Source organism: Sinohyriopsis cumingii, unplaced genomic scaffold (assembly GCF_028554795.1).
Source record: "Sinohyriopsis cumingii isolate HCF-2022 unplaced genomic scaffold, ASM2855479v2 utg000131l, whole genome shotgun sequence".
Taxonomy (NCBI): Eukaryota; Metazoa; Mollusca; class Bivalvia; order Unionida; family Unionidae; genus Sinohyriopsis; species Sinohyriopsis cumingii.
In genome coordinates this window covers 2,786,317-2,810,330 of record NW_028315872.1, presented here as the reverse complement: position 1 = coordinate 2,810,330, position 24,014 = coordinate 2,786,317, and the positions used below count along the sequence as shown (strand labels likewise).

The 24,014-nt window shown below is 33.7% G+C and overlaps 1 protein-coding gene across 1 annotated transcript in view; it reads right to left on the bottom strand.

Annotated features, from left to right (window-relative positions):
* Positions 1 to 3,445: 3,445 nt before the first annotated feature.
* LOC149774822 (uncharacterized) overlaps positions 3,446 to 24,014 on the bottom strand; it is a 37,950-nt gene continuing 17,381 nt past the window's right edge. Inside the window, exons 9-13 of the mRNA XM_089944711.1 lie at positions 22,857 to 22,950; positions 17,818 to 17,948; positions 13,193 to 13,330; positions 10,032 to 10,154; positions 3,446 to 3,604 (exon numbers count right to left, since the gene is read on the bottom strand). Coding sequence (XP_089800837.1) covers positions 3,590 to 3,604; positions 10,032 to 10,154; positions 13,193 to 13,330; positions 17,818 to 17,948; positions 22,857 to 22,950 — 501 coding nt within the window. The 3' untranslated portion in view covers positions 3,446 to 3,589. The remainder of the gene's footprint in view (positions 3,605 to 10,031; positions 10,155 to 13,192; positions 13,331 to 17,817; positions 17,949 to 22,856; positions 22,951 to 24,014) is intronic.

The window sequence follows — 24,014 nt, the reverse complement described above, 5'->3', positions numbered from 1 at the left end:
ACTGGTGAATAAATCTTGACATATCCCCATATTAGACAGAGGTCACGTGGTATTTCATAATATAACGGTATATGATGGGCATTTGCCTGGGATTGGATTAGCAAATGTAACAATAGCATGCATACCTAACACTATTAATGAGTTTGATTATTGGAAATTGGTCAGTTATAATTTGCTGATTCTTTAAAATTTCTAATAGCAGTTTGGATAAATTATAACCTATATGCATACAGATCATTTCGACACAGTAAGCGAGTTTACTGCTAAAGAAATCGAATTATTAGCTTAAAATGTGTTTATGCATGACTATATTGAAAGTTTTCGAAATCTTGAAGACACTAAATTACCATTCACTTATTCATTTAATTCATGGTTACATAAATACGAAATACTCAGTGGAGATTAGGATGATGCACGAAAGTGTAGGAGACCTGTAAAACAAATAACTGTAGTGAATATCATTAACTATACATAAATAAATCTCTGTTACTTGCTAGTGTTTAATGAGGAATGATGTATTCAAACATTTTGGTTTAGATAAAGCCCATTTCTTTTCAGTACAACAAGCATTTCGTGATATGCATTACTAAAAATAACAGAGGTTAAATTAGAACAATTAACAAAGATTGACATGCATTTGCTTCTAGCACGAATCTTTGAGATAAGTCATTTCTATGGCATGAAAGCTGATAATCATACGGGTACTCTTAATGATCTCCAAATAAATAATGGTGTGTTTAGACTAAAAACTTGTATAATTAGCAAATGATGCCAGCTTTACCAATTTCTGAAGTAATGTAAATCTCAGTGGATAAATTACCCTATCATATCCCAGATGGCTCTAAAAAGGCTTATATATTGGACTTTGATTTATATTATCCTAAATTCTACATGCTGCACATAACGTTTACCCATTTCCTCCTGATATTTACCTTGGTAATCTGATTAGTTTCATCGAGACGCATACAGGTATGCAGTATGAATCTTATTCAAATTGATGCAAAATCTCAGAACTACCAATGTTGCTAAATTCTTGCTTTTATAAGGAAGTATTCATTGCAAAAATGAACAATATGAAAAGTTCTCCTTTGTTGAAAATTAACATAAACTTATCATAATAAGAACTAGCAAATACCCGTATAAGGTCTTCTTTTGTTGTAACATTTTGTTTCACCAATTGAATTAAAAGCGTTCAGATATTTGAAAGTGAAAAGCACCATGACCAACGAAACCTTGCCGTAACATAGAATGCAATGCTTTATCTGACAGGCTACTATGAATACGTGGACCAACAATTTCCAAAAGATCAATGGAATATCAACATTTTCTTGGTACCTGTCTAATCTCCATTATAAAGTGGATGTAGATATTATTCAGACTGGAAATAATGCTGTCATGCCTATGATTATTAAAAGTGTTAGTGATATTGTCTGCATATTTTCCGGTAAAATATTTTACTTGTGACATTAACACTGGCAAATGTCAAACACACTGGTAAACGTGACTTGAGAAAAGACTGACATCCAAACACAAATGCTTTGTTGTTTTTTTATATACATATCTCTCTTCGAAGCTGAATACCAATAGCTGTTGTCTGCATGGAGTACCTTTGAGTATTCCTTGGCCAGTACTTGTATCTTTTTAACTAAATTCAAGGAAAGCATTTTCTGGAAAAGTTAGACTGTTCTCAGACCTTAATTTATCCACAGTATCAAAAGATACTGCCCTTGATAAAGTGGTTATGCATTTATCAAGCTTGTAATCAGCTGAATTATTCTATAACACAAAAGGACAGGTGGGCACACCCATGCATTAATACGTACACTAAAGTGTGACACAAAGATCGGACAGACATGCAACTGACTGTATTGCATCCACAAAGGTGACGACAAAACCCCTTTTATAAAGATTTTTTTTATATCTGAAACAATGGCAAGTATCATTGAAGCTGTAGGTGCTCATCAGTAATGGTTACAATTGCAGAATCGATGTTTAATGTCGCAACATCAGTCAGTGTATGAAAGTATTGTATTTACTGGCAATGCCGCGTTCAGTACCTGGTAAATGTCACAATGTCACAATGTCCATTGGCAGGTATAACCTTTACCAGCAATTGCAACATTTAATAGCTCACTTGTATAGGCACAAACTGATCAATTAGCCTAAAAATAGAAGCACCTGAGGGTTTGCTGTAATCAATAAATATCCCAGTGTCCTTGAGAAAGATATAATATTAACAATAGACAAATTTTTCCCCTTGGATGGAAATATATACAATTAAGTATTGCATGGCAATACGGCAAATCTGTTTTGAATTCAACATATTTGAAAGAAAATAACAATTTTCATGTAAATGTTAGCAATATTGTGCTGTCGTTCTATTAGAGGCAGTTAGGAATATAAACTGCAGTGGGTCCCAGAGAAACCCATAGTAGGAAACAGACATGGTCAAATATCTTTTGGTGGAAACCCCATGTAGTCCTGCCCATCAGTTTAGGAGAAGCAGCTAAAATGTTTAGGGGGTCATGTTGTAGGTCTCATCGGCACCATTTTCATTTAGTAGCAAGTAAACATATTACAAGTCTCATAGTAAATACCCGATGTACACAGAAACATCCATTCAGGATTTTTAGTGATTTCATTTGCAAGATGTCGGTAGTGGCAGTCATACTGGAGGTCTGAGTGACACAACTGTTATTTCAGACCACATGTAGATATCAACATAAACTCAAAAGGAGTAACAATAAAAAGTCCTGATTCCTTGCTCGCACCATTTGCATTTAAAACCGCTTTGACATCATAAGAAGTCTTTTCATGATAACCCCATGCTGATATGCCCGTACATTCTCGTGGAGCATCAGCAGGACTATCAACATCGATGCCATGTTAGACATATTAGATGCCACAGTGAAACAGTTTTTAATTTAGAACTAAAACAAGAAATCTTTTAGTGACAGCTCCAAGTAAATAAGTAGATAGATAGATAGATAGACAGACAGACAGACAGACAGACAGAGAGATACGTACATACATACATAGACAGAGAGAGACAGATAGATAGATATATACATAGATATACAGATAGATAGATAAATAGAGAGATCGATAGACAGACAGACAGATATATAGATAGACAGATAGATAGAAATAGAGAGACAGAGAGACTGAAACAGAGTCAGAGACAAAAGAGGCAGGGTGTGTAAATGGCCCTTTTTACTTAGTTGATAAAAGAAATATCTGTCTTTCTTGAGATCGATTGATGTTGTCAACCAATTAAAGACGATAATTTACTGTTGGAGGGGATGGGGAAAGTTTCATGAAACTCCTTGAAGTAGTCTAGGAGTTGCAATCAATACTAGTTCTATGACATGGATGGACGATAGGTTGTTCTATAACTTTTCTTGTGTATGAATATTGGAACTAAATAAATGAGAGACACTACTCCTTTACATTGTTGTATTTTTTCTTTGCTTTTTAATTTTTCATATTTCTCAGAAATCTGATAATAAAATACCACACGAAAGCAATCAACAGGCAGGCACAGCAGGAACAATATATATATAGGTGACGATGACTGTTGTTCAGAAAGTTACATCGTTAAGTCCTGGAAAAAAAATTAAAAACTACTCTTTCATCACATCCTAAATTGCTAAAATGGAATATGAACAGAATGATCAAAGAATTTGTCTTATTAACTCTACTGCTATTTAAATTGCAATTTAAATGAATGATGAAGTCATGTGTTGAATTAAAGAAATTTTTTATTTTTAAATAGCTGACTGGGATCTGAAAGGCATGAAGCCAAAAACAAAAGGGTGTGTCAGCTTCATCAAGCAAAATGCAAAAAATGATTCATTCAGGTGAGGCAACTAAAGAGAATTTTAATCAAACGTTTTGAGCTACTTGCACTATTTTATGACTGTTATTTTTATAAGCAGATTTAAGACTCCTATATGCAGCGATTTTAACAGGCTGTGTCCTTACAACTTTTTGGTGCTACAAAAATAAAAAAGGATACATGCAAAATTCGTTGTTGTAAAATGCAAGCAAACTTTAACCGTCTATGGTAACAGCATGTTTGTTCTTTTTGCTACATATGGTCATGAGAAGGCTTGATTTGTTTCATGTTTGACATGAACCTAGCGTCTCGGCAAGGAAGAATATCTAGCACACTTACAGAGCTCTAAGGGAGCGAATCCCAAAGACAAAATGTGCATTCTCCTGCTTCCAAGAATAAGGGTCATAATGGCCCCCTTTGTCAAATTTACTGGACCCTTCTCCATGTCTGAGTTTATTCCATTATTTGCTATGAACGTATTGCTTGCTTCTTACATCACCAAATGCAAGAACATTCAGAATAGATTCAAGTCAAGCCACATCTACAAGGACCTTCTCAGCAATGTTTAACAAAATGTCATGACTACTGAATCTAATATGCAAATCCAGATCTGGAATAAATCCATTCGTGTTCATGTCTAAATCTGACGGGTCACATTTTCACATCATTTGCTATTATTTTAGAAGACTATAATTTAAGGGACATTTCAGTAAGCTTTAAGATCAGGTCATAAGGGTCAAACGTTCGATATTCCATCAAATTACTGCAACAGACTCAAAGTAGTATTATTTTCACACATTCTTATTCAATACACGTATGAAAATTTATAGAAATAAGATCTGAAATAATGTTGGCCTAACAACTGTAAACAACAACATAGTTGATGTTTAGTTTCAATTTAGTGATGAGTTCCTAACGATTCAATCTTTTGTATTATTTGAACATCAGCATTATGGTTAAATGTTTTTGTTTTGCTTTCTTAATTGGCTGAAATAACATATTATAGGTATATGGTGTTAAGGAATTGCCCCCTTTCTAATCATGATTAGTAAATTCCATTCAATCACGTTCTGCTGCTTTCATTTATACTGGATCATTAGACATATCTTCTGCACCCACTTAGATACTAAGAAAAACATAATATTCTTTAATGTTTTACAATTAGCGTGTTTTGAGTGCCATCATTGCACAATTATTTCTTGATGAATGAGATGCATGCCATATGACCCAGTTTGATACAAATGCACAAGTGTCAAGATATACCACAAGTATGCAAAAGATAAAGTGTCAAGATATACCACAAGTATGCAAATGATAAAGTGTTTTGTGCATGTAGGTGAATGTACAGGTGGGCCTGTTTCTGTGGAAAACGGCACATCACGGAGAAGACATTGGAACATGGCGTTATCGGCTTTTTCATCATGATGAATACTTAAGTCAATGTCAAAGTAAAATTTAAAATTAAAATTGCATTCAAAGTGTTTAAATGTGCTAATATTACTTTTAAAATGTTAGGTTTTTATGCCAAAGTTGTTAGCGTTTTGCTCCTGTTGTAAACACAACCCATGTTGCATCACTGTAAAGTCAATTAGGGGAAATTATTTATATATGTTATACATTTTCATTGCACAACTGAAGTCGGAGGTCATGATGAGAACTTTTGCTCAGTTAGAGCTGTGTACACTGTTTGTACAGTTTCTGGAAGCTCTTTTTCACACATTTTTCAAGATGTTTTCATTAACCTACACACATTTGTAACAGTAATATTTCATCAAACAATTTTCTCCACGTTACTTTGTTTATCGCTGCATAAATGGTACAATAGTAGATAAAAACACATAGCTATATAGCATGCCATTACGACAATAGTAAGCTGTTTCATTTCGTAACAACCTGTTTTGAGTGTCATTTGTTCCAACTGTCTTATCGAATTTATTAAATAATCGACAATTCTTAAGATAGATACTTTGTTCAGTTTTTGCATTCCATCATATAAATTCACATTCGAAGATGTCTCAAGGATAAAATGAACTCACTGCAATGTCAGTGCATTTAAGCGATGCTGTAAATTCAAGAATTCTTTCCTGATTTCATGAACCATGCATATAACTGAACAAACTCTGAGCTACATTTAGTCCCTGTGCTGTTTGACAAATTTAAGTAGGCATGATTAGTATTTAGATGATTAAACCCCAGTCCAATAGTGCAAGTTTTGAGTTATGCAGCATTCACAAATACTGTATCAGATTCAATACAAGGGTACCTCAAAGGAATAAATGGTTTACAGTTCATAAAGAATTTCATCAAACTGTAATACAATACCATTGCTGATTTTCAACTGTGGAGTCTTAAATATACATCCGATGTTCTTGAGTGACAAGATTTTCACATTAGCCACTGTTTCAGGCATTTGGCTGCAATATTGGCACCAATTTCATTTAGGACAAAACTAGACACCATTTAAAGAATTCTAGTGAAAACACCATTTTGAAAGGACCATCCATTCAAATAATTATTGAAAAAGATTTCCAACATGTTCATTGTGTTACGAATCTATGGTCACACACTTAAGGATCAGAAAGGAAACAAAACCAACAAGTTTTGTAAAACTTTAACAAACAATTTAATTATTAAAGAAATAAATAAAAAATGTGAGAGGAACTTACAGCATGATAAAGTGAATCCAAGTTAGCCCTTATAAAGGTTTATGAAAGTTCTAAATGAATGAAAAGTCCCTTATACATTTTTAATACTGGAAATGAACTGGTCCTCCAAGAACCATGACATCATCAAGATGGCATCATCTAGAATTCTTTTAAATAATTTATAACAGTTCCAGAATAATATTAGAGTCCAAATAATGAGCACTTTCTATCACCACTAAAGAGAACAAACAAAAGTTTTTCGTCTTGAAAAATAACTTAGTACAACATAAAATACGTCTGCAGACTTACATCAGGAAAACAATAAGTTTGAATGACTCCAGAAATCAAAGTGAAACCAAATGCTTAATTTTATCCTTATATACACCACATACTGCAACTGTAGTTCGCAATAGACCCCATATGACAACATACACTCTTGATTTACGCCAAATTATGTATATTTACAAGACCTCGGGCAACCAATGGGAATCCACACAATTCTTCTTGAAACTTCTATATCCCATCAGTCACTGAGAAAATACGCCAAAGGTGCCATTTTAAATCTTATTATTATGATTATTATTAGTAATTGTCAATACGTACATAAACATCTATTAATAGATCCTGTGTAATCTGTGTTTTCAACAGAGCCAAATTACGCGCACAATTTATAAAAAAAAATATTATGTACAGTTTATGACCATGAATGCAAATTATGAAAATTAAATAATCTCATATACCAGAAGTTGCGGAAATCATAACAATTGTAGCAGCCATATTTTAAGGCAGATTCACGTCTTTTTCACGACTTCCTAGAAGGAGTATCTTTAACAATATTTTGAATATAGCTTTTTATTTAGAAGAAACTATGCATCATAAGCAGTATGCTAAGGAAAATTATAAGGTTTATAATATTTTCCATTGTCTTTTGGAATAGGGACAAGGTTTTGAAAATGGTTGTTGTGTCAGTTATATTGGATATCAGATCTCCAGAAGTTATAATTGGTAGACGCCACAAGAAATCTTCAAGTGAGATTCCTTTGTAGCCATGACTTTCTGTTCAGGAGGAGTATCAGCAATAAAATCTTCAGGATGACCAATGGTGGCCATACTGGATCTCAAAATGGACAAACTAGACATCATTATTCATTTATTGAAAACCTCACATGTATATGACTATCGATTATGTATGAGTAACAATGCCAAGATGTTCAAGCTAAAAAACGTGGCTGCCATATAATGTCAGAATGTAACCATTTCATTTTCATTTTGGACCAACTGGACATCATAAAAGTCTTCCAGTCCAAACCCCATGTCGACGTGATGAGAAGCAATAAGATTTTGAAGATTGATACAGTGTTGGTCAGTTCGGCACCATTTTTGCTTTGGACCAAGCGGATATCATAAGAAGTATTTTAGTGGCAACATTCATGTTGATATCACCATAAATGCAGGAGCATAAGCTATAAAGTTGCCAAGATCATCTTTGCAATGCCAGAAATTTATCTAATGGGGGAATCTCCAAATTGTCACCAAACTAATAGGGTATGAAATAATGCGGTGGGGGGGGGGATTTCCAAAATTTATATATATAACCTTCCCATGTCTCTCAAATAAGATCCTGTTGTCTGTTTCGAAGACTAATAGATTCTTCATCTGTTTTGTGTTATCTTTTGGTTAGAAACTCTTCCTCATCAATTGCTTTCTTCATTCTGCTATTTACTTTGGACAATGATTGGATGTGAAAATAAATCAATAATTTTCCGCCCAGCCATGCTTCACAAAAAGTATAGAACCTTTCATCAACACATTCTTCAATTATAAATAATTAGCAGCATTTCTAAGCAACATTTAGTATCAACTGCCATCTATATATTTTGGAATTGACAGAAGTATTTTTATCAGTAAGTATCATTATTTGTTAGGTTTGTTTTACTAAAGTTTATCTGAACAATTAAGTACAAATTCTAGACTGTGAAGTTACACACATATATATATATATATATATATATATATATATATATATATATATATATATGTATCTTAGAACTGATTTTCTAAACTTCTCACATATTAAACATTGATTGCTAGGTTTATGCATTCATGCTGCTCGCATGATATCTTTAAATTTCATAGCAGTACCATTTTTATATAGCACCAAAATTAAACATCGAGTTGAATGTGTTTCTGTGAAGTTTAGTGGCAATTTTCTGAATAATATATAAGTAATAGCGATAAAAATTTGTCTTAACTGACTGATGGATGATGGTCAAATGGTCGCCTGAGACCCACTATCTATAACTAGAAGCGCTATGAAAAAACAACAACAACAAAGAAAATAAGAGCTTTCTCATTCCCCATGTTTAATATTCCTATGTAGATAGCTGAAATTTATGCTCAGTAATACATTTTCTTCTTTCATGCATTGACAGTCTAGTATTTGGAGCCAGAATATATAGCGTTTCTCCATGCTTGAAATGCAAGCCATCCACAATTTTGCATGCTGTAGATATGGGACAACTAAAGTTATTGTATGGAATCCAAATTGGTGACAGGTGCACAGAAAGGTCAGTCAGACATAACATAATAACCTCCTTATGATGGGTGTATAAAACAAAGCACACTGAACAGTACACTATACTCCCTACATGTGTTGAATTGTACTCGGATTAATAACATCCTTTCTTACGCCAAGTGCAAGCCATCCACAAGTTTGGTAACTGTACAGACCTATAGGTATTTTTTGGAAACTTTTTGTTTCAGTCAGTGACCTTAACATGTGCCCTCTAAATTGATAGGTATTCATAGGCCACACAGGAATTAAGTGCACAGAAAATGATGGTAAATGAAAATGTGGAACATTTCCTGTGCATCTGATGTTGACCTGGGATATACAGTTGACGTTTTCAAGTGTAAAATGCTCTAAAAGGACCACAATGAAAACAAGACATATCTTTTCCTTCTGTACAGCAAATAAAAAGAAAACACATAGCGAGGTTATGTGAACGTATTGTTGATTTTATATATATATATATATATATATATATATATATATATATATATATATATATATATATATGTGTGTGTGTGTGTGTGTGTATATATATATGTGTGTGTATATATATATATATATATGTGTGTGTGTGTGTGTGTGTGTGTGTGTATATATATGTGTGTGTGTGTGTGTGTGTATATATATATATATGTGTGTGTGTGTATATATATATATATATATGTGTGTGTGTGTGTATATATATATATAATTTATTAATAAACACATATGAATAATAACTCCATGTTAATTTAGTACTTGTGTATAGTATTATTATAAAATTAATGCAGGAATTTAAAGGAATTAAAATATTTATAAATATAGTGAAATGATAAGCAGGTGATAGGTTCATATGCAGTTATATGAAAATAAAATGGCCCTCCTGAAAGCCAGAATGGTTCTTTGATTTGACTGGGGGTGCGCTAATTGGAAATTGGGAAGACAAAATGCATCCTGCCATTAGCATTAGTAGGCTTGACACAACTTGAGTACTTACCATTATAGCATTAACAATGTCATTATTGCTTTTTTTGAGTGCTTTAACTGCTTTAGATCTGGATACGTTTGCTTGAGACATAACCAGCTCAATATCTTTGGCTTCCAATCCAGTCTCATCAATCTGAAAAACATTAATACTGCCACTTTATCTAAAATGGAATTGGATAGAAACAATCAGACTGATACATGTATACATAAAATCTGAAATATCTTATTGCAAATTCTTTTTACTTTTCCATTGCCTTCACCGATTTCTTAATACATGTAATATGAACCTGACAGTACAATGAGTACCGTGTAATAACATATATGCCATATATTACCTGCTATGTAATGTTGCCAACATACAATGTGCTATTTAAACTCACTAGCATCTACTATGACCCTTAAATAGACCCATTAACTTGCAATATACATTCATCAACATACACTATCTGTGCTATTATACACCATGTGCTACAGAGTGCCATGGACCTAAAATATCTAGTATATAGATCCAACAGCATAAAATATATGCTATATAGTCCCATCAGCATACACTATCTACTATATACAACCAACAACATACAATATATGCTATATAGTCCCATCAGCATACAATATATACTATAGAGACTCATAATCATACGATATATGATATAGAGACCCATCAGCATCCAATATATGCAATATACACCCATCAGCATACAATATATGCTATATAGACCCATCAGCATACAATATCTGATATGTAGACCCATCAGCATACAATATCCACTATATAGACCAATCAGCATACAATATATGCTATGTAGACCCATCAGCATACAATATCCACTATATAGACCCATCAGCATACAATATATGCTATGTAGACCCACCAGCATAACATTTATGCTATATAGACCTATCAGCATAAAATATATGCTATATAGACCCAACATCGTACAATATCCACTATATAGACCCATCAGCATACAATATCCACTATATAGACCCATCAGCATACAATATATGCTATATAGACCCAACATCGTACAATATCCACTATATAGACCCATCATCATACAATATCCACTATATAGACCCATCAGCATACAATATATGCTATGTAGGCCCATCAGCATACAATATCCACTATATAGACCCATCAGCATACAATATCCACTATATAGACCCATCAGCATACAATATATGCTATGTAGACCCATCAGCATACAATATCCACTATATAGACCGATCAGCATACAATATCCACTATATAGACCCATCAGCATACAATATCCACTATATAGACCCATCAGCATACAATATCCACTATATAGACCCATCAGCATACAATATCTGCTATGTAGATCCATCAGCATACAATATCCACTATATAGACCCATCAGCATACAATATCCACTATATAGACCCATCAGCATACAATATCCACTATATAGACCCATCAGCATACAATATCCACTATATAGACCCATCAGCATACAATATCCACTATATAGACCTATCAGCATACAATATCCACTACATAGACCCATCAGCATACAATATCCACTATATAGACCCATCAGCATACAATATCCACTATATAGACCCATCAGCATACAATATCTGCTATGTAGACCCACCAGCATAACATTTATGCTATATAGACCTATCAGCATAAAATATATGCTATATAGACCCAACATCGTACAATATCCACTATATAGACCCATCAGCATACAATATCCACTATGTAGACCCATCAGCATACAATATCCACTATATAGACCCATCAGCATACAATATCCACTATATAGGCCCATCAGCATACAATATCCACTATATAGATTCAGCATACAATATATGATATGCAGACCCGTGAGCGCACAGTATCTGTTAGGCAGACCCGTCAGCACTCATAATTTGTTATGTAGACACATCAGCACACATTATATCTAATGTAGACACATCAGTACACATTATCTCTTATGTAGACAAATCAGCACACAGTATCTCTTATGTAGACACATCAGCACACAATAAATATTATGTAGATACATCAGCACACTGTATATATTATGTAGACAAATCAGCACACATAATATGTTATGTAGACAAATCAACACACAGTATCTCTTATGTAGACAAATCAGTACACATTATCTCTTATGTAGACACATCATCACACATTATATCTTATGTAGATACATCCGCACACACAGTATATCTTATGTAGATACATCCGCACACAGTATATCTTATGTAGACACATCAACACACAGTATCTCTTATGTAGATACATCAGCACACAGTATCTCTTATGTAGATGCATCACAATACAATATCGGCTCTGTGATACAGAATATGCTTTGTAGACCCATATGCAGACATTATCGGCTGTGCAGTACAATATCGGCTGTGCAGTACAATATCGGCTATAATCAAACAATATTTCATATGAAGAACCATCACCATACAATATCATTTTTGTAGCCTTATTATCATCTAAACGAGGCATGTTGTACCAATAACATATGTTATGTGGCTCTAGATTAGCGTAAAATATCCACTATGTAGCCCATCAACATGCAACATCTGCTATGCAATACAATATCTTCTATTTAGCCCCATCCGTATACACTATTTACCTTTTAACCTCTCACCATACAATATCTGCTCTGTAGCTCCATTAGCAAAACTTATCTAAAGAGCTTTGTTAGCATTCAATGTCTATGCGCTCACCAGCATAAAATATTCGCTATTAAAAGTAGCCCCGTCATTCATACACTGTTTTGAACCTTAACATACCTGAGGTTCTAGCCACAATTTAAAAATTGTTTGATGTTATTGCTGCTTTTAATAAATCCCATTGCATATCTTTACCTTTCATAAGTGATGGCTGAAGACAGGATTAATTATATTGTTAATTTTATCGTTTACTGAGGTAAACACTGTCCTTCAACATTTAACTATACCCACTCCAAATCTTGTTTTTATAATACACAATTTTTTATGACAATTTTTAATAACTGCTCACAACCTGGAATAGTTTCATGACTGCTCTCTACATGGATAAAGGTGGTCTTGAATTCACATCTACTCAATGTCTCATCATGTCTCCACAAAACAATTATGATAGCCCCTCCCCAACTACCCACAGCGTCTGTGAGTCATAAAAACAAAGGAACTAACCTCTTCATCTTCTTCTGATTCCTCCTGGATGGGCTGTGTCTTTGCTTTAGGCTGCTCGCCAAGGAAATAAGTGTCTGCTGTTGAGGCCATGAATTTCTCTGCGGCTGCCATCTGTGCTTTCTGATTCAGATCCTCAACCTGTAAATGACACAATTCTCAAGCGACTGCAAGGGGAACAACTCTTTAAGGAAGACCAAGGTGTCTACTCTCACTAGCCTGCCATGTTTAACGTTTCAAAAGACTCATGGAACGAACTTGTTCTGCCCCCCACCATCACCACCATGTTGGAACAGTACTGGAGAAACAAATTTACACGGATCCACAATAAGCCTATTTCCTCCATACTTTCATTATTTTAGCTCCCAGATATTGAAACTGTTACAAACTTAATTTTACTAAAATTTAGTAAAGCAAATATCTCCTTATATGTTGGAGTTAACACGTTCGTAAGATACATGTAAATACAGTGCAAAATTCTGTGTCATTGCATTTGTCCTTGCATCTGATATTATGGATATAAGATCATTTTCATTGTCCTTGCATCTGATGTTATGGATATAAGATCATTTTCATTGTCCTTGAACCTTATATTATGGATATAAGATCATTTCATTGTCCTTGAACCTGATATTATGGATATAAGATCATTTCATTGTCCTTGAACCTGATATTATGGATATAAGATCATTTTCATTGTCCTTGAACCTGCTATTATGGATATAAGATCATTTTCATTGTCCTTGAACATGATATTATGGATATAAGATTATTTTCATTGTCCTTGAACCTGATAATATGGATATAAGATCACTTTCATTGTCCTTGAACCTGATATTATGGAAATAAGATCATTTTCACTGTCCTTGAACCTGATATTATGAATATAAGATCATTTTCATTGTCCTTGAACCTGATAATATGGATATAAGATCATTTTCATTGTCCTTGAACCTGATATTATGAATATAAGATCATTTTCATTGTCCTTGAACCTGATATTATGGATATAAGATCATTTTCATTGTCCTTGAACCTGATATTATGGATATAAGATCATTTTCATTGTCCTTGAACCTGATATTATGGATATAAGATCATTTTCATTGTCCTTGAATCTGATAACATGGATATAAGATCATTTTCATTTTCATTGCATCTGATATTATGGATATAAGATCATTTTCATTGTCTTTGACCCTGATATTATGGATACAAGATCATTTTCATTGTCTTTGAACCTGATATTATGGATATAAGATCATTTTCATTGTCTATGAAACTCTCAAGATATTTCCACAAGCTATGTTTTGTTAAATCTATAACTTTTATTTTCTGGAAAGCAAAAATGATAGAACTAATATAATTCAATGTATTCTTCAGGTCTTTTTTATTGGCATATATACATGCTCTCATTCAAATACAAAAACGCCAGCTATTACCTTTGACTTGACCCAATGGCATTTGAGCCATATCTGTAACATTTTCATGTGTACACAATAACACATTGCAAATGTTTTAATAAAAACACCATCTCAGTTTCAACATTCGCCAAAGAGAAGTAGTGATAATGGTTCTCGAGATGCCCTCCTAAGGTACCATGCTAGATTAGGTCAATAAATCAGCCCTTTACCCGTGATGATGCTGATTTTCGGGTGAGGGGCTGATATCATCTATTCATTGAAAGCTGCAATTATCTGCATACGAATTTGTCTGCACACATCGGTGTACATGTTATACACTTACCGGTATTTATCGTGGCTGTGCAACTACCACTGGATGTAGTGTTCTTTTAGTGACATGTACATTATATTTCCGGAGCATATCATATGTTTGATGACTTGTAAATCCACCTGGAATAGCACAACCATCTGTCATGTGGCCATTTTGAATTTCACGCTTGATGTAGCTGTTACCACTTACCGGTATGTGTCTAAAGTGTGCACATGTATGTTCCAGAAAGATCTGCATGCAGCAAAACTGCACATTCTAATGAACAGGTCACATCAGACCTTCATATCTTCCATCATTATCAACACAGCTTTGGGGGGGGGGCTGATTTATCGGACTAATGCTAGATATCAGTATCAACACAGATTTAGGGGGCTGATTTATCGGACTAATGCTAGATATCAGTATCAACACAGATTTGGGGGGCTGATTTATCGGACTAATGCTAGATATCAGCATCAACATAGATTTGGGGGGCTGATTTATCGGACTAATAATAGATATCAGTATCAACACAGATTTGGGGGAAGGCTGATTTATCGGACTAATGCTAGATATCAGAAGAGTACAATTTTGTATGTTGTTAAAGTGTTTAATGATGTAGCTATAAAGCTGTTCAAGATGGACATAGAGCGTTGAGCTTGACAAACCACCTTATGAAATAACAAATGCACACGCACATATTGCAATCAAACAGCTTATCAAGGCTTTAAAAGCCACTCTTTGCACGTCTCATTTGGCAAGTTATAATATGTGTACTACAAAGTATGCAAGCGATACTCATGACGAGTTACCTATTTTGAGCCATAGCTATGTTTCCTTTCTCTTGCAACCCATATAGTAGGATTATTAGCCGTTGACAAGTTACATATTTTGAGCATTAGCATTTATTCCATTCTCTTGCAACCCGTATATGTTGGATCGTTAGCGTAGCACAAGACTAACACTCCAAACAATAACCTTACTGAGTGCAGCACTGCTTTTACTGACTACTGTAATAGGATGGTTCATGCATCAGTGATCATGTTCAATAGCCAATACAGATGATGACACATGAAATACATGCATTTGTACTCATACATGTACAATACAGTTAATACAGTTAATACAGTTAATCTATCCAATGTAATATATCAATATATGTATAGTTATTAACATAGAAAGTTTGCCATGAAAGACACATATTTATTCTTATTTCCAACTGCACTCTTTCTAATGAGTATTCTATTATGGCCTAAGATGTATACTACGTACAAATATGAATGGTAATAAGTATTCTATCATGGCCTAAGATGTATACTACGTACAAATATGAATGGTAATGAGTATTCTGTTATGGCCTAAGATGTATACTACGTACAAATATGAATGGTAATAAGTATTCTATTATGGCCTAAGATGTATACTACGTACAAATATGAATGGTAATGAGTATTCTGTTATGGCCTAAGATGTATACTACGTACAAATATGAATGGTAATAAGTATTCTATTATGGCCTAAGATGTATACTACGTACAAATATGAATGGTAATGAGTATTCTGTTATGGCCTAAGATGTATACTACGTACAAATATGAATGGTAATAAGTATTCTGTTATGGCCTAAGATGTATACTACATACAAATATGTGGTACTTGAGAAAGCCTGCCAGTAGCTTCTCGTGGGTCGGTGGTTCTTGCCGGGGTTTTCCAGGGTTCTTCCTCCACCAATTATACTGGCCGCCATGCATAGCCTATCTTGTGCTGAAAAATGGCGTTAAACCCTACAGCAACAAGAACAACAACATACAAATATGAATGGTCATGAGTTAATATACAGCCAAGGTTGGTAATGCATAGCCTGTATATCACGGTGGCTTTTTGTGCTAAGGGCATAGTATTAACAGTTATGTAATTAATATGTTCCCTACTTTGAACATAAACAGGATCCAATAAATGAACTATAAACACAAAATTGCAAACTGCCCAATGAAGTTAGGTATATCGGTCGCAGAGACCTTTTTGCAATAAGGATGTAGTACTTATCAAGATGCGTTCTCTCTCCAATTTTTATAAATTTGTATGATTCTAAATAGAATAATATGTGTATAACATGTGACAATCTCATGATCTAAATACAAAAATTTAACTAAGCCAGGCTATAATCACACATAGGTCACTATGAGATTCTATTGTTGTAAGGATACCGTACCAACAATGTATAGCATCATCAACTCAGTGATTCTGAACAGTGCTAGAAAAATTAACATCAAATACATACTTTATGTCTATGAGGTGTAAAAATATGAATCTCTGTGACCTACTTCTGCATTTAGGAGCTGTGCTCATCAAGATACATCCCCTCAGAACGCTTCATGGTTCCATATATAGCAGTGTGTATACAGGGTGCAGAAAGCCTACTAAGAATGTTCCATTTGAAATATGAGTTAAGTGGGTGATATTGTAACAAGGTTGTAGCATTCATAAAGATATTTCTATTCACAAAGTCAAGCATAACCGTATGAAGGCAGATTGCATAAAATATGTTCTAGATGCAAAAATGTAACTAAGAGTCAACATCCAGTGCACGATCATATAACAAAAATAACTGTCTTAGCCCCCTCCTCTGGAATAGGTTCAATGAAACCCACTCTATACTAATGTCTTTGACCATAACAGAAAGAAGGGCTGAAAAGCAATGATATTATACAAATGTAAATACTTTATTATACGCAGACTTTAAGGACAAGGTTAGTAAAATATCTCTCTGCTTCATCACAGATGTGAGCAAAAAGCAACGTAATATATAATAAGCAATTAAATATTGCATGACTTTACTGTATTTTCGTTCTCCTAATGTATATGTATGTATTTATGTTTATTTTTATTTCTACTGATGTTAAAGTGTTCCTAACCTTGGCTTCACCAAAGACAATATATGTGTCAGAAGCCGGATTCTTGTACACATCTGGTCTGCTGATGACGAAGATAATATTTTTTGCTCTCTTAATGGTGACCCTTGTCACTCCCTGTATCTGTTTCAAACCTGAAAGTATAAATCACAACATGCTTATGTTAAATAAATGTTACAGAAACCAAAATTGCAACAAACAAACAAAAAATAGCTGATGTGTGAATGGTGTATTAGTCAAGTAAAAAGGTGTATGTTATTTTATTTTTTCAAAGCAAAACCATAAATTACATATCATCAGGGTTTTTTCATACCCAGAAATATAGCTGACCAGATGGAACCCTTAATCCATTGGCTCCATAACCACTTGACTTGGTCGTGTACAGAGTACTTGTCAATGCATTTTACACAAGGTAAATTTCGAACTGAGGGCACTCTGTTAACAAACGAGGACATATTTAGACACTCACTAGTACAATTAAGACATTATCTGCATAATGCAGAATGTTTCCATGTTCAATGTGGTGAATCACTGGAAATTCAAGGCAGAACAGTCCCCTATATGGGCAGAAAGCCTGCCGTTGGATGGCAGACTGTAGCGCCATCCTAAACAAAGGAGCAATAATTGGGCATTATCATATGATCAAGGTATCTATTACACCTCAATTCATAGTACATTGTTTCCAATATTTATATATGTACATCTTTTATCAGACATCCAGACATCAGGGTTTGGTTAAAGCATATTTATCATCATTTATAGACAAATTGGGAAATGAGTCATCATCATTACAATGTGTTAACTGCATTCCAATGGAGAATGCTGTAAAGATCAATGTAATGGATTACAACGTGTTTACTGCATTCCAATAGAGAATAATGTAAAGATCAGTGTAATGGATTACAACGTGTTTACTGCATTCTAATGGAGAATGTTGTAAAGAACAGTGTAATGGATTACAACTTGTTAACTGTATTCCAATAGAGAATAATGTAAAGATCAGTGAAATGGATTACAACGTGTTTACTGCATTCCAATGGAGAATGCTGTAAAGATCAATGTAATGGATTACAACGTGTTTACTGCATTCCAATAGAGAATAATGTAAAGATCAGTGTAATGAATTACAACGTGTTTACTGCATTCCAATGGAGAATGCTGTAAAGATCAATGTAATGGATTACAACGTGTTAACTGCATTCCAATAGAGAATAATGTAAAGATCAGTGTAATGAATTACAATGTGTTTACTGCATTCCAATGGAGAATGCTGTAAAGATCAATGTAATGGATTACAACTTGTGTACTGCATTCCAATAGAGAATAATGTAAAGATCAATGTAATGGACTACAGTGTGTTTACTGCATTCCAATGGAGAATGCTGTAAAGATCAATGTAATGGATTACAACGTGTTGACTGCATTCCAATAGAGAATAATTTAAAGATTAATGTAATGGATTACAATGTGTTTACTGCATTCCAATAGAGAATAATGTAAAGATCAATGTAATGGATTACAACGTGTTTACTGCATTCCAATAGAGAATAATATAAAGATCAGTGTAATGGATTACAACGTGTTTACTGCATTCCAATGGAGAATGCTGTAAAGATCAGTGTAATGGATTACAACGTGTTAACTGTATTCCCATGCAGAATGCTGTAAAGATTAATGTAATGGATTACAACGTGTTTACTGCATTCCAACAGAGAATAGTGCAAAGATCAATGTAATGGATTACAACGTGTTTACTGCATTCCAATAAAGAATAATGTAAAGATCAATGTAATGGATTACAACGTGTTTGTTCTATTACAATGGAGAATATTGTAAAGATCAGTGTAATGGATTACAACGTGTTTGTTCTATTACAATGGAGAATATTGTAAAGATCAGTGTAATGGATTACAACGTGTTAACTGCATTCCAAAAGAGAACAATGTAAAGATCAATGTAATGGACTACAATGTGTTAACTGCATTCCAATAGAGAATAATGTAAAGATCAATGTACTGGATTACAACGTGTTTACTGCATTCCAATAGAGAATAATGTAAAGATCAGTGTAATGAATTACAACGTGTTTACTGCATTCCAATAGAGAACAGTGTAAAGATCAGTGTAATGGATTACAACGTGTTTACTGTATTCCAATAGAGAATGCTGTAAAGATTAATGTAATGGATTACAACGTGTTAACTGCATTCCAAAAGAGAACAATGTAAAGATCAATGTAATGGACTACAATGTGTTTACTGTATTCCAATAGAGAATATTGTAAAGATCAGTGTAATGGATTACAACGTGTTAACTGCATTCCAAAAGAGAACAATGTAAAGATCAATGTAATGGACTACAATGTGTTAACTGTATTCTAATGGAGAATAATGTAAAGATCAGTGTAATGGATTACAACGTGTTTACTGCATTCCAATGGAGAATGCTGTAAAGATCAATGTAATGGATTACAACGTGTGTACTGCATTCCAATAGAGAATAATGTAAAGATCAATGTAATGGACTACAGTGTGTTTACTGCATTCCAATGGAGAATGCTGTAAAGATCAATGTAATGGATTACAACGTGTTGACTGCATTCCAATAGAGAATAATTTAAAGATTAATGTAATGGATTACAATGTGTTTACTGCATTCCAATAAAGAATAATGTAAAGATCAGTGTAATGGATTACAACGTGTTTACTGCATTCCAATAGAGAATAATATAAAGATCAGTGTAATGGATTACAACGTGTTTACTGCATTCCAATGGAGAATGCTGTAAAGATCAGTGTAATGGATTACAACGTGTTAACTGTATTCCCATGCAGAATGCTGTAAAGATTAATGTAATGGATTACAACGTGTTTACTGCATTCCAACAGAGAATAGTGTAAAGATCAATGTAATGGATTACAACGTGTTTACTGCATTCCAATAAAGAATAATGTAAAGATCAATGTAATGGATTACAACGTGTTTGTTCTATTACAATGGAGAATATTGTAAAGATCAGTGTAATGGATTACAACGTGTTTGTTCTATTACAATGGAGAATATTGTAAAGATCAGTGTAATGGATTACAACGTGTTAACTGCATTCCAAAAGAGAACAATGTAAAGATCAATGTAATGGACTACAATGTGTTAACTGCATTCCAATAGAGAATAATGTAAAGATCAATGTACTGGATTACAACGTGTTTACTGCATTCCAATAGAGAATAATGTAAACATCAGTGTAATGAATTACAACGTGTTTACTGCATTCCAATAGAGAATATTGTAAAGATCAGTGTAATGGATTACAACGTGTTTGTTCTATTACAATGGAGAATATTGTAAAGATCAGTGTAATGGATTACAACGTGTTAACTGCATTCCAAAAGAGAACAATGTAAAGATCAATGTAATGGACTACAATGTGTTTACTGTATTCCAATAGAGAATAATGTAAAGATCAATGTAATGGAATACAACGTGTTTACTGCATTCCAATAGAGAACAGTGTAAAGATCAATGTAATGGATTACAACGTGTTTGTTCTATTACAATGGAGAACATTGTAAAGATCAGTGTAATGGATTACAACGTGTTAACTGCATTCCAAAAGAGAACAATGTAAAGATCAATGTAATGGACTACAATGTGTTTACTGTATTCCAATAGAGAATATTGTAAAGATCAGTGTAATGGATTACAACGTGTTAACTGCATTCCAAAAGAGAACAATGTAAAGATCAATATAATGGACTACAATGTGTTAACTGTATTCTAATGGAGAATAATGTAAAGATCAGTGTAATGGATTACAACGTGTTAACTGTATTCTAATGGAGAATAATGTAAACATTAATGTAATGGATTAGGAAAACTGTAGAGGTCTTGGTAAATAATAGTTCTACACTGTGTTCTCCAACCAATGTCAATGAAGAATACACTAAAGCTTACCGTAGTGGCTTAGGGACACTGTACTTTACAGTTCTTGATAAATATTAGCTGCAATCTAGGACAAATATTACTGGGATTTGTTCTGGGAAGGGGGTGTGGTATATGGTCATCTTTACACAATACCACTGACAGCATCTTCTTAAAGATGTAACTTAGTAAGTAGAGAATCTTTCTAGAAATGTTAACTGGGTTCCTTATTAGCTCCTGAGGATCCTTAACAGATCTTCGAGTTATGTTACATGTTTGCCTCAATTGACACTGGCTACATAGACTATCATTATTTAACAACTGAATCCATCTTCAAGTTTAAAACATCCATGTAGGAACACGACAGAGCAACTTGTATCAGACTGATACTGTCTCTATAAAACAGCATGTTTATTATGATGTTTCAAGAAGTTGACAAAACATGATGTGAAAAAGAAGACCTAAATAATGTTGGATGGACATTCCACAGTGAAAGATGTTGCAAATAGTTTTAAAGATAAATACAAAGCTGTCTGAACTCTCTCTTTTCAAACAATGTACATGTACAAATACATGAACGCTCCAATATTATTAGGAAACTTCCACACAAAGTTGCAATTCCCACCCATTGACAAATCCTCTGAAGCCTTGCAAGTGTTGAGTGTTAGAGATAAAAATACAGCAGTCACATTACTTTAAACATTCAGTGCAATTCCTACAAATCAACCAACAGTATGAAGTTTACTTCAGTCAAAGCCCAACGATCCAGCACAGGCAGAAAAAAGCTACGATAATTACCAACTCCGTTGCTTAGTAAAACTGTTAAATGCAGGAATTAATTTTCAAGATGACTTTATGCAACCTTTACAAAAAGTGACTTTTTTACAATACATGTCAATACACTTTATAACATGAAAAATGTACACTGAAAAATATTGTAACAAATGTTACTGATCCATATTTTTCTACCTTCACCGTAGACTGTTTTGTATTCTTGGCACAAGTAGTTTCCAAACAAGTAGCTGTGTGTGTGTGTGTGTGTGTGTGTGTGTGTGTTCACATTCACAAATGGATTTGCATGTACAGGAATGCACATTCACATAATTTACCAAGCAACTCACCCAATTTTAACAAGGCTTTTCTAGCTTTCTTCTCACTGCGACTCTGTTTAGCTTTGCTAATAGGCTCCTCTTGGAGATCAGCTGTTTGTCCCACCTGCAGGGTAAAACAATCTCAAGACATTTTCTTATAAATCACATAAACTTCTTACCATGTACATTACATCAAGAGCATCATTTCAGTCAAATACTATAATATAAATTGTTTTTTTTACGGCGGTCTAAAGGAGAAGGTGAGTATTTTGATAATTGAATTTCTTAAAATAAAAAATGTATCCCTATAACTTGAATGCGCAACCTATAATTTAATAGGATCAAGGTCTTATTCCAAAAAACAAGCGCAAACATATGGAAAGAAAAAGTGTCTTTTCAAAATATGGATATCAGAATAAACCTCCATCTAGGAAAAATTCTCTAGTTCGTTGTTTTTTTACCTCACAATAGCCATGGTGGCAGCCAGTTACGACTGTTGTACGACCATTGTTTACAGTACTAACCCGTCGCATAAATATTCAGCAGACTTTTAGTGACAATCTCATGTAGATAGGACTAATCTCATGTAGATATAATAATCTCAAGTAGATATGATGATCTCATTTAGATATGACTATCTCATGTAGTTATGACACTCTCATGTAGATATGACAGTCACAAGTAGATATGATGATCTCATGCAGATATGTCAAATCTCATGTAGATATTGCAGTCTCATATATATATATATATATATATATATATATATATATATATATATATATATATGATGATCTCATGTGGATATGACAATCTCAAGTAGATATGACAATCTCATGTAGTAATAATGATCTCACATAGATATGAAAATCTCAAGTAGATATGACAATCACATGTAGATATGATGATCTCATGTAGATATGACAATCTCAAGTAGATATGACAAATCTCATGTAGAAATGATGATCTCATATGGATATGACAATTTCAAGTTTATATGAAAACTTCATGTAGATATGACAATCTCATGCTGATATGATGATCTCATGTGGATATAACAATCTCAAACAGATATGACAATCTCATGAATATATGACAAATCTCATGTAGATATGACAATCTCACGTAGATATGATGATCTCATGTAGATATGATAATCTCATGTGGATATAACAATCTCAAGCAGAT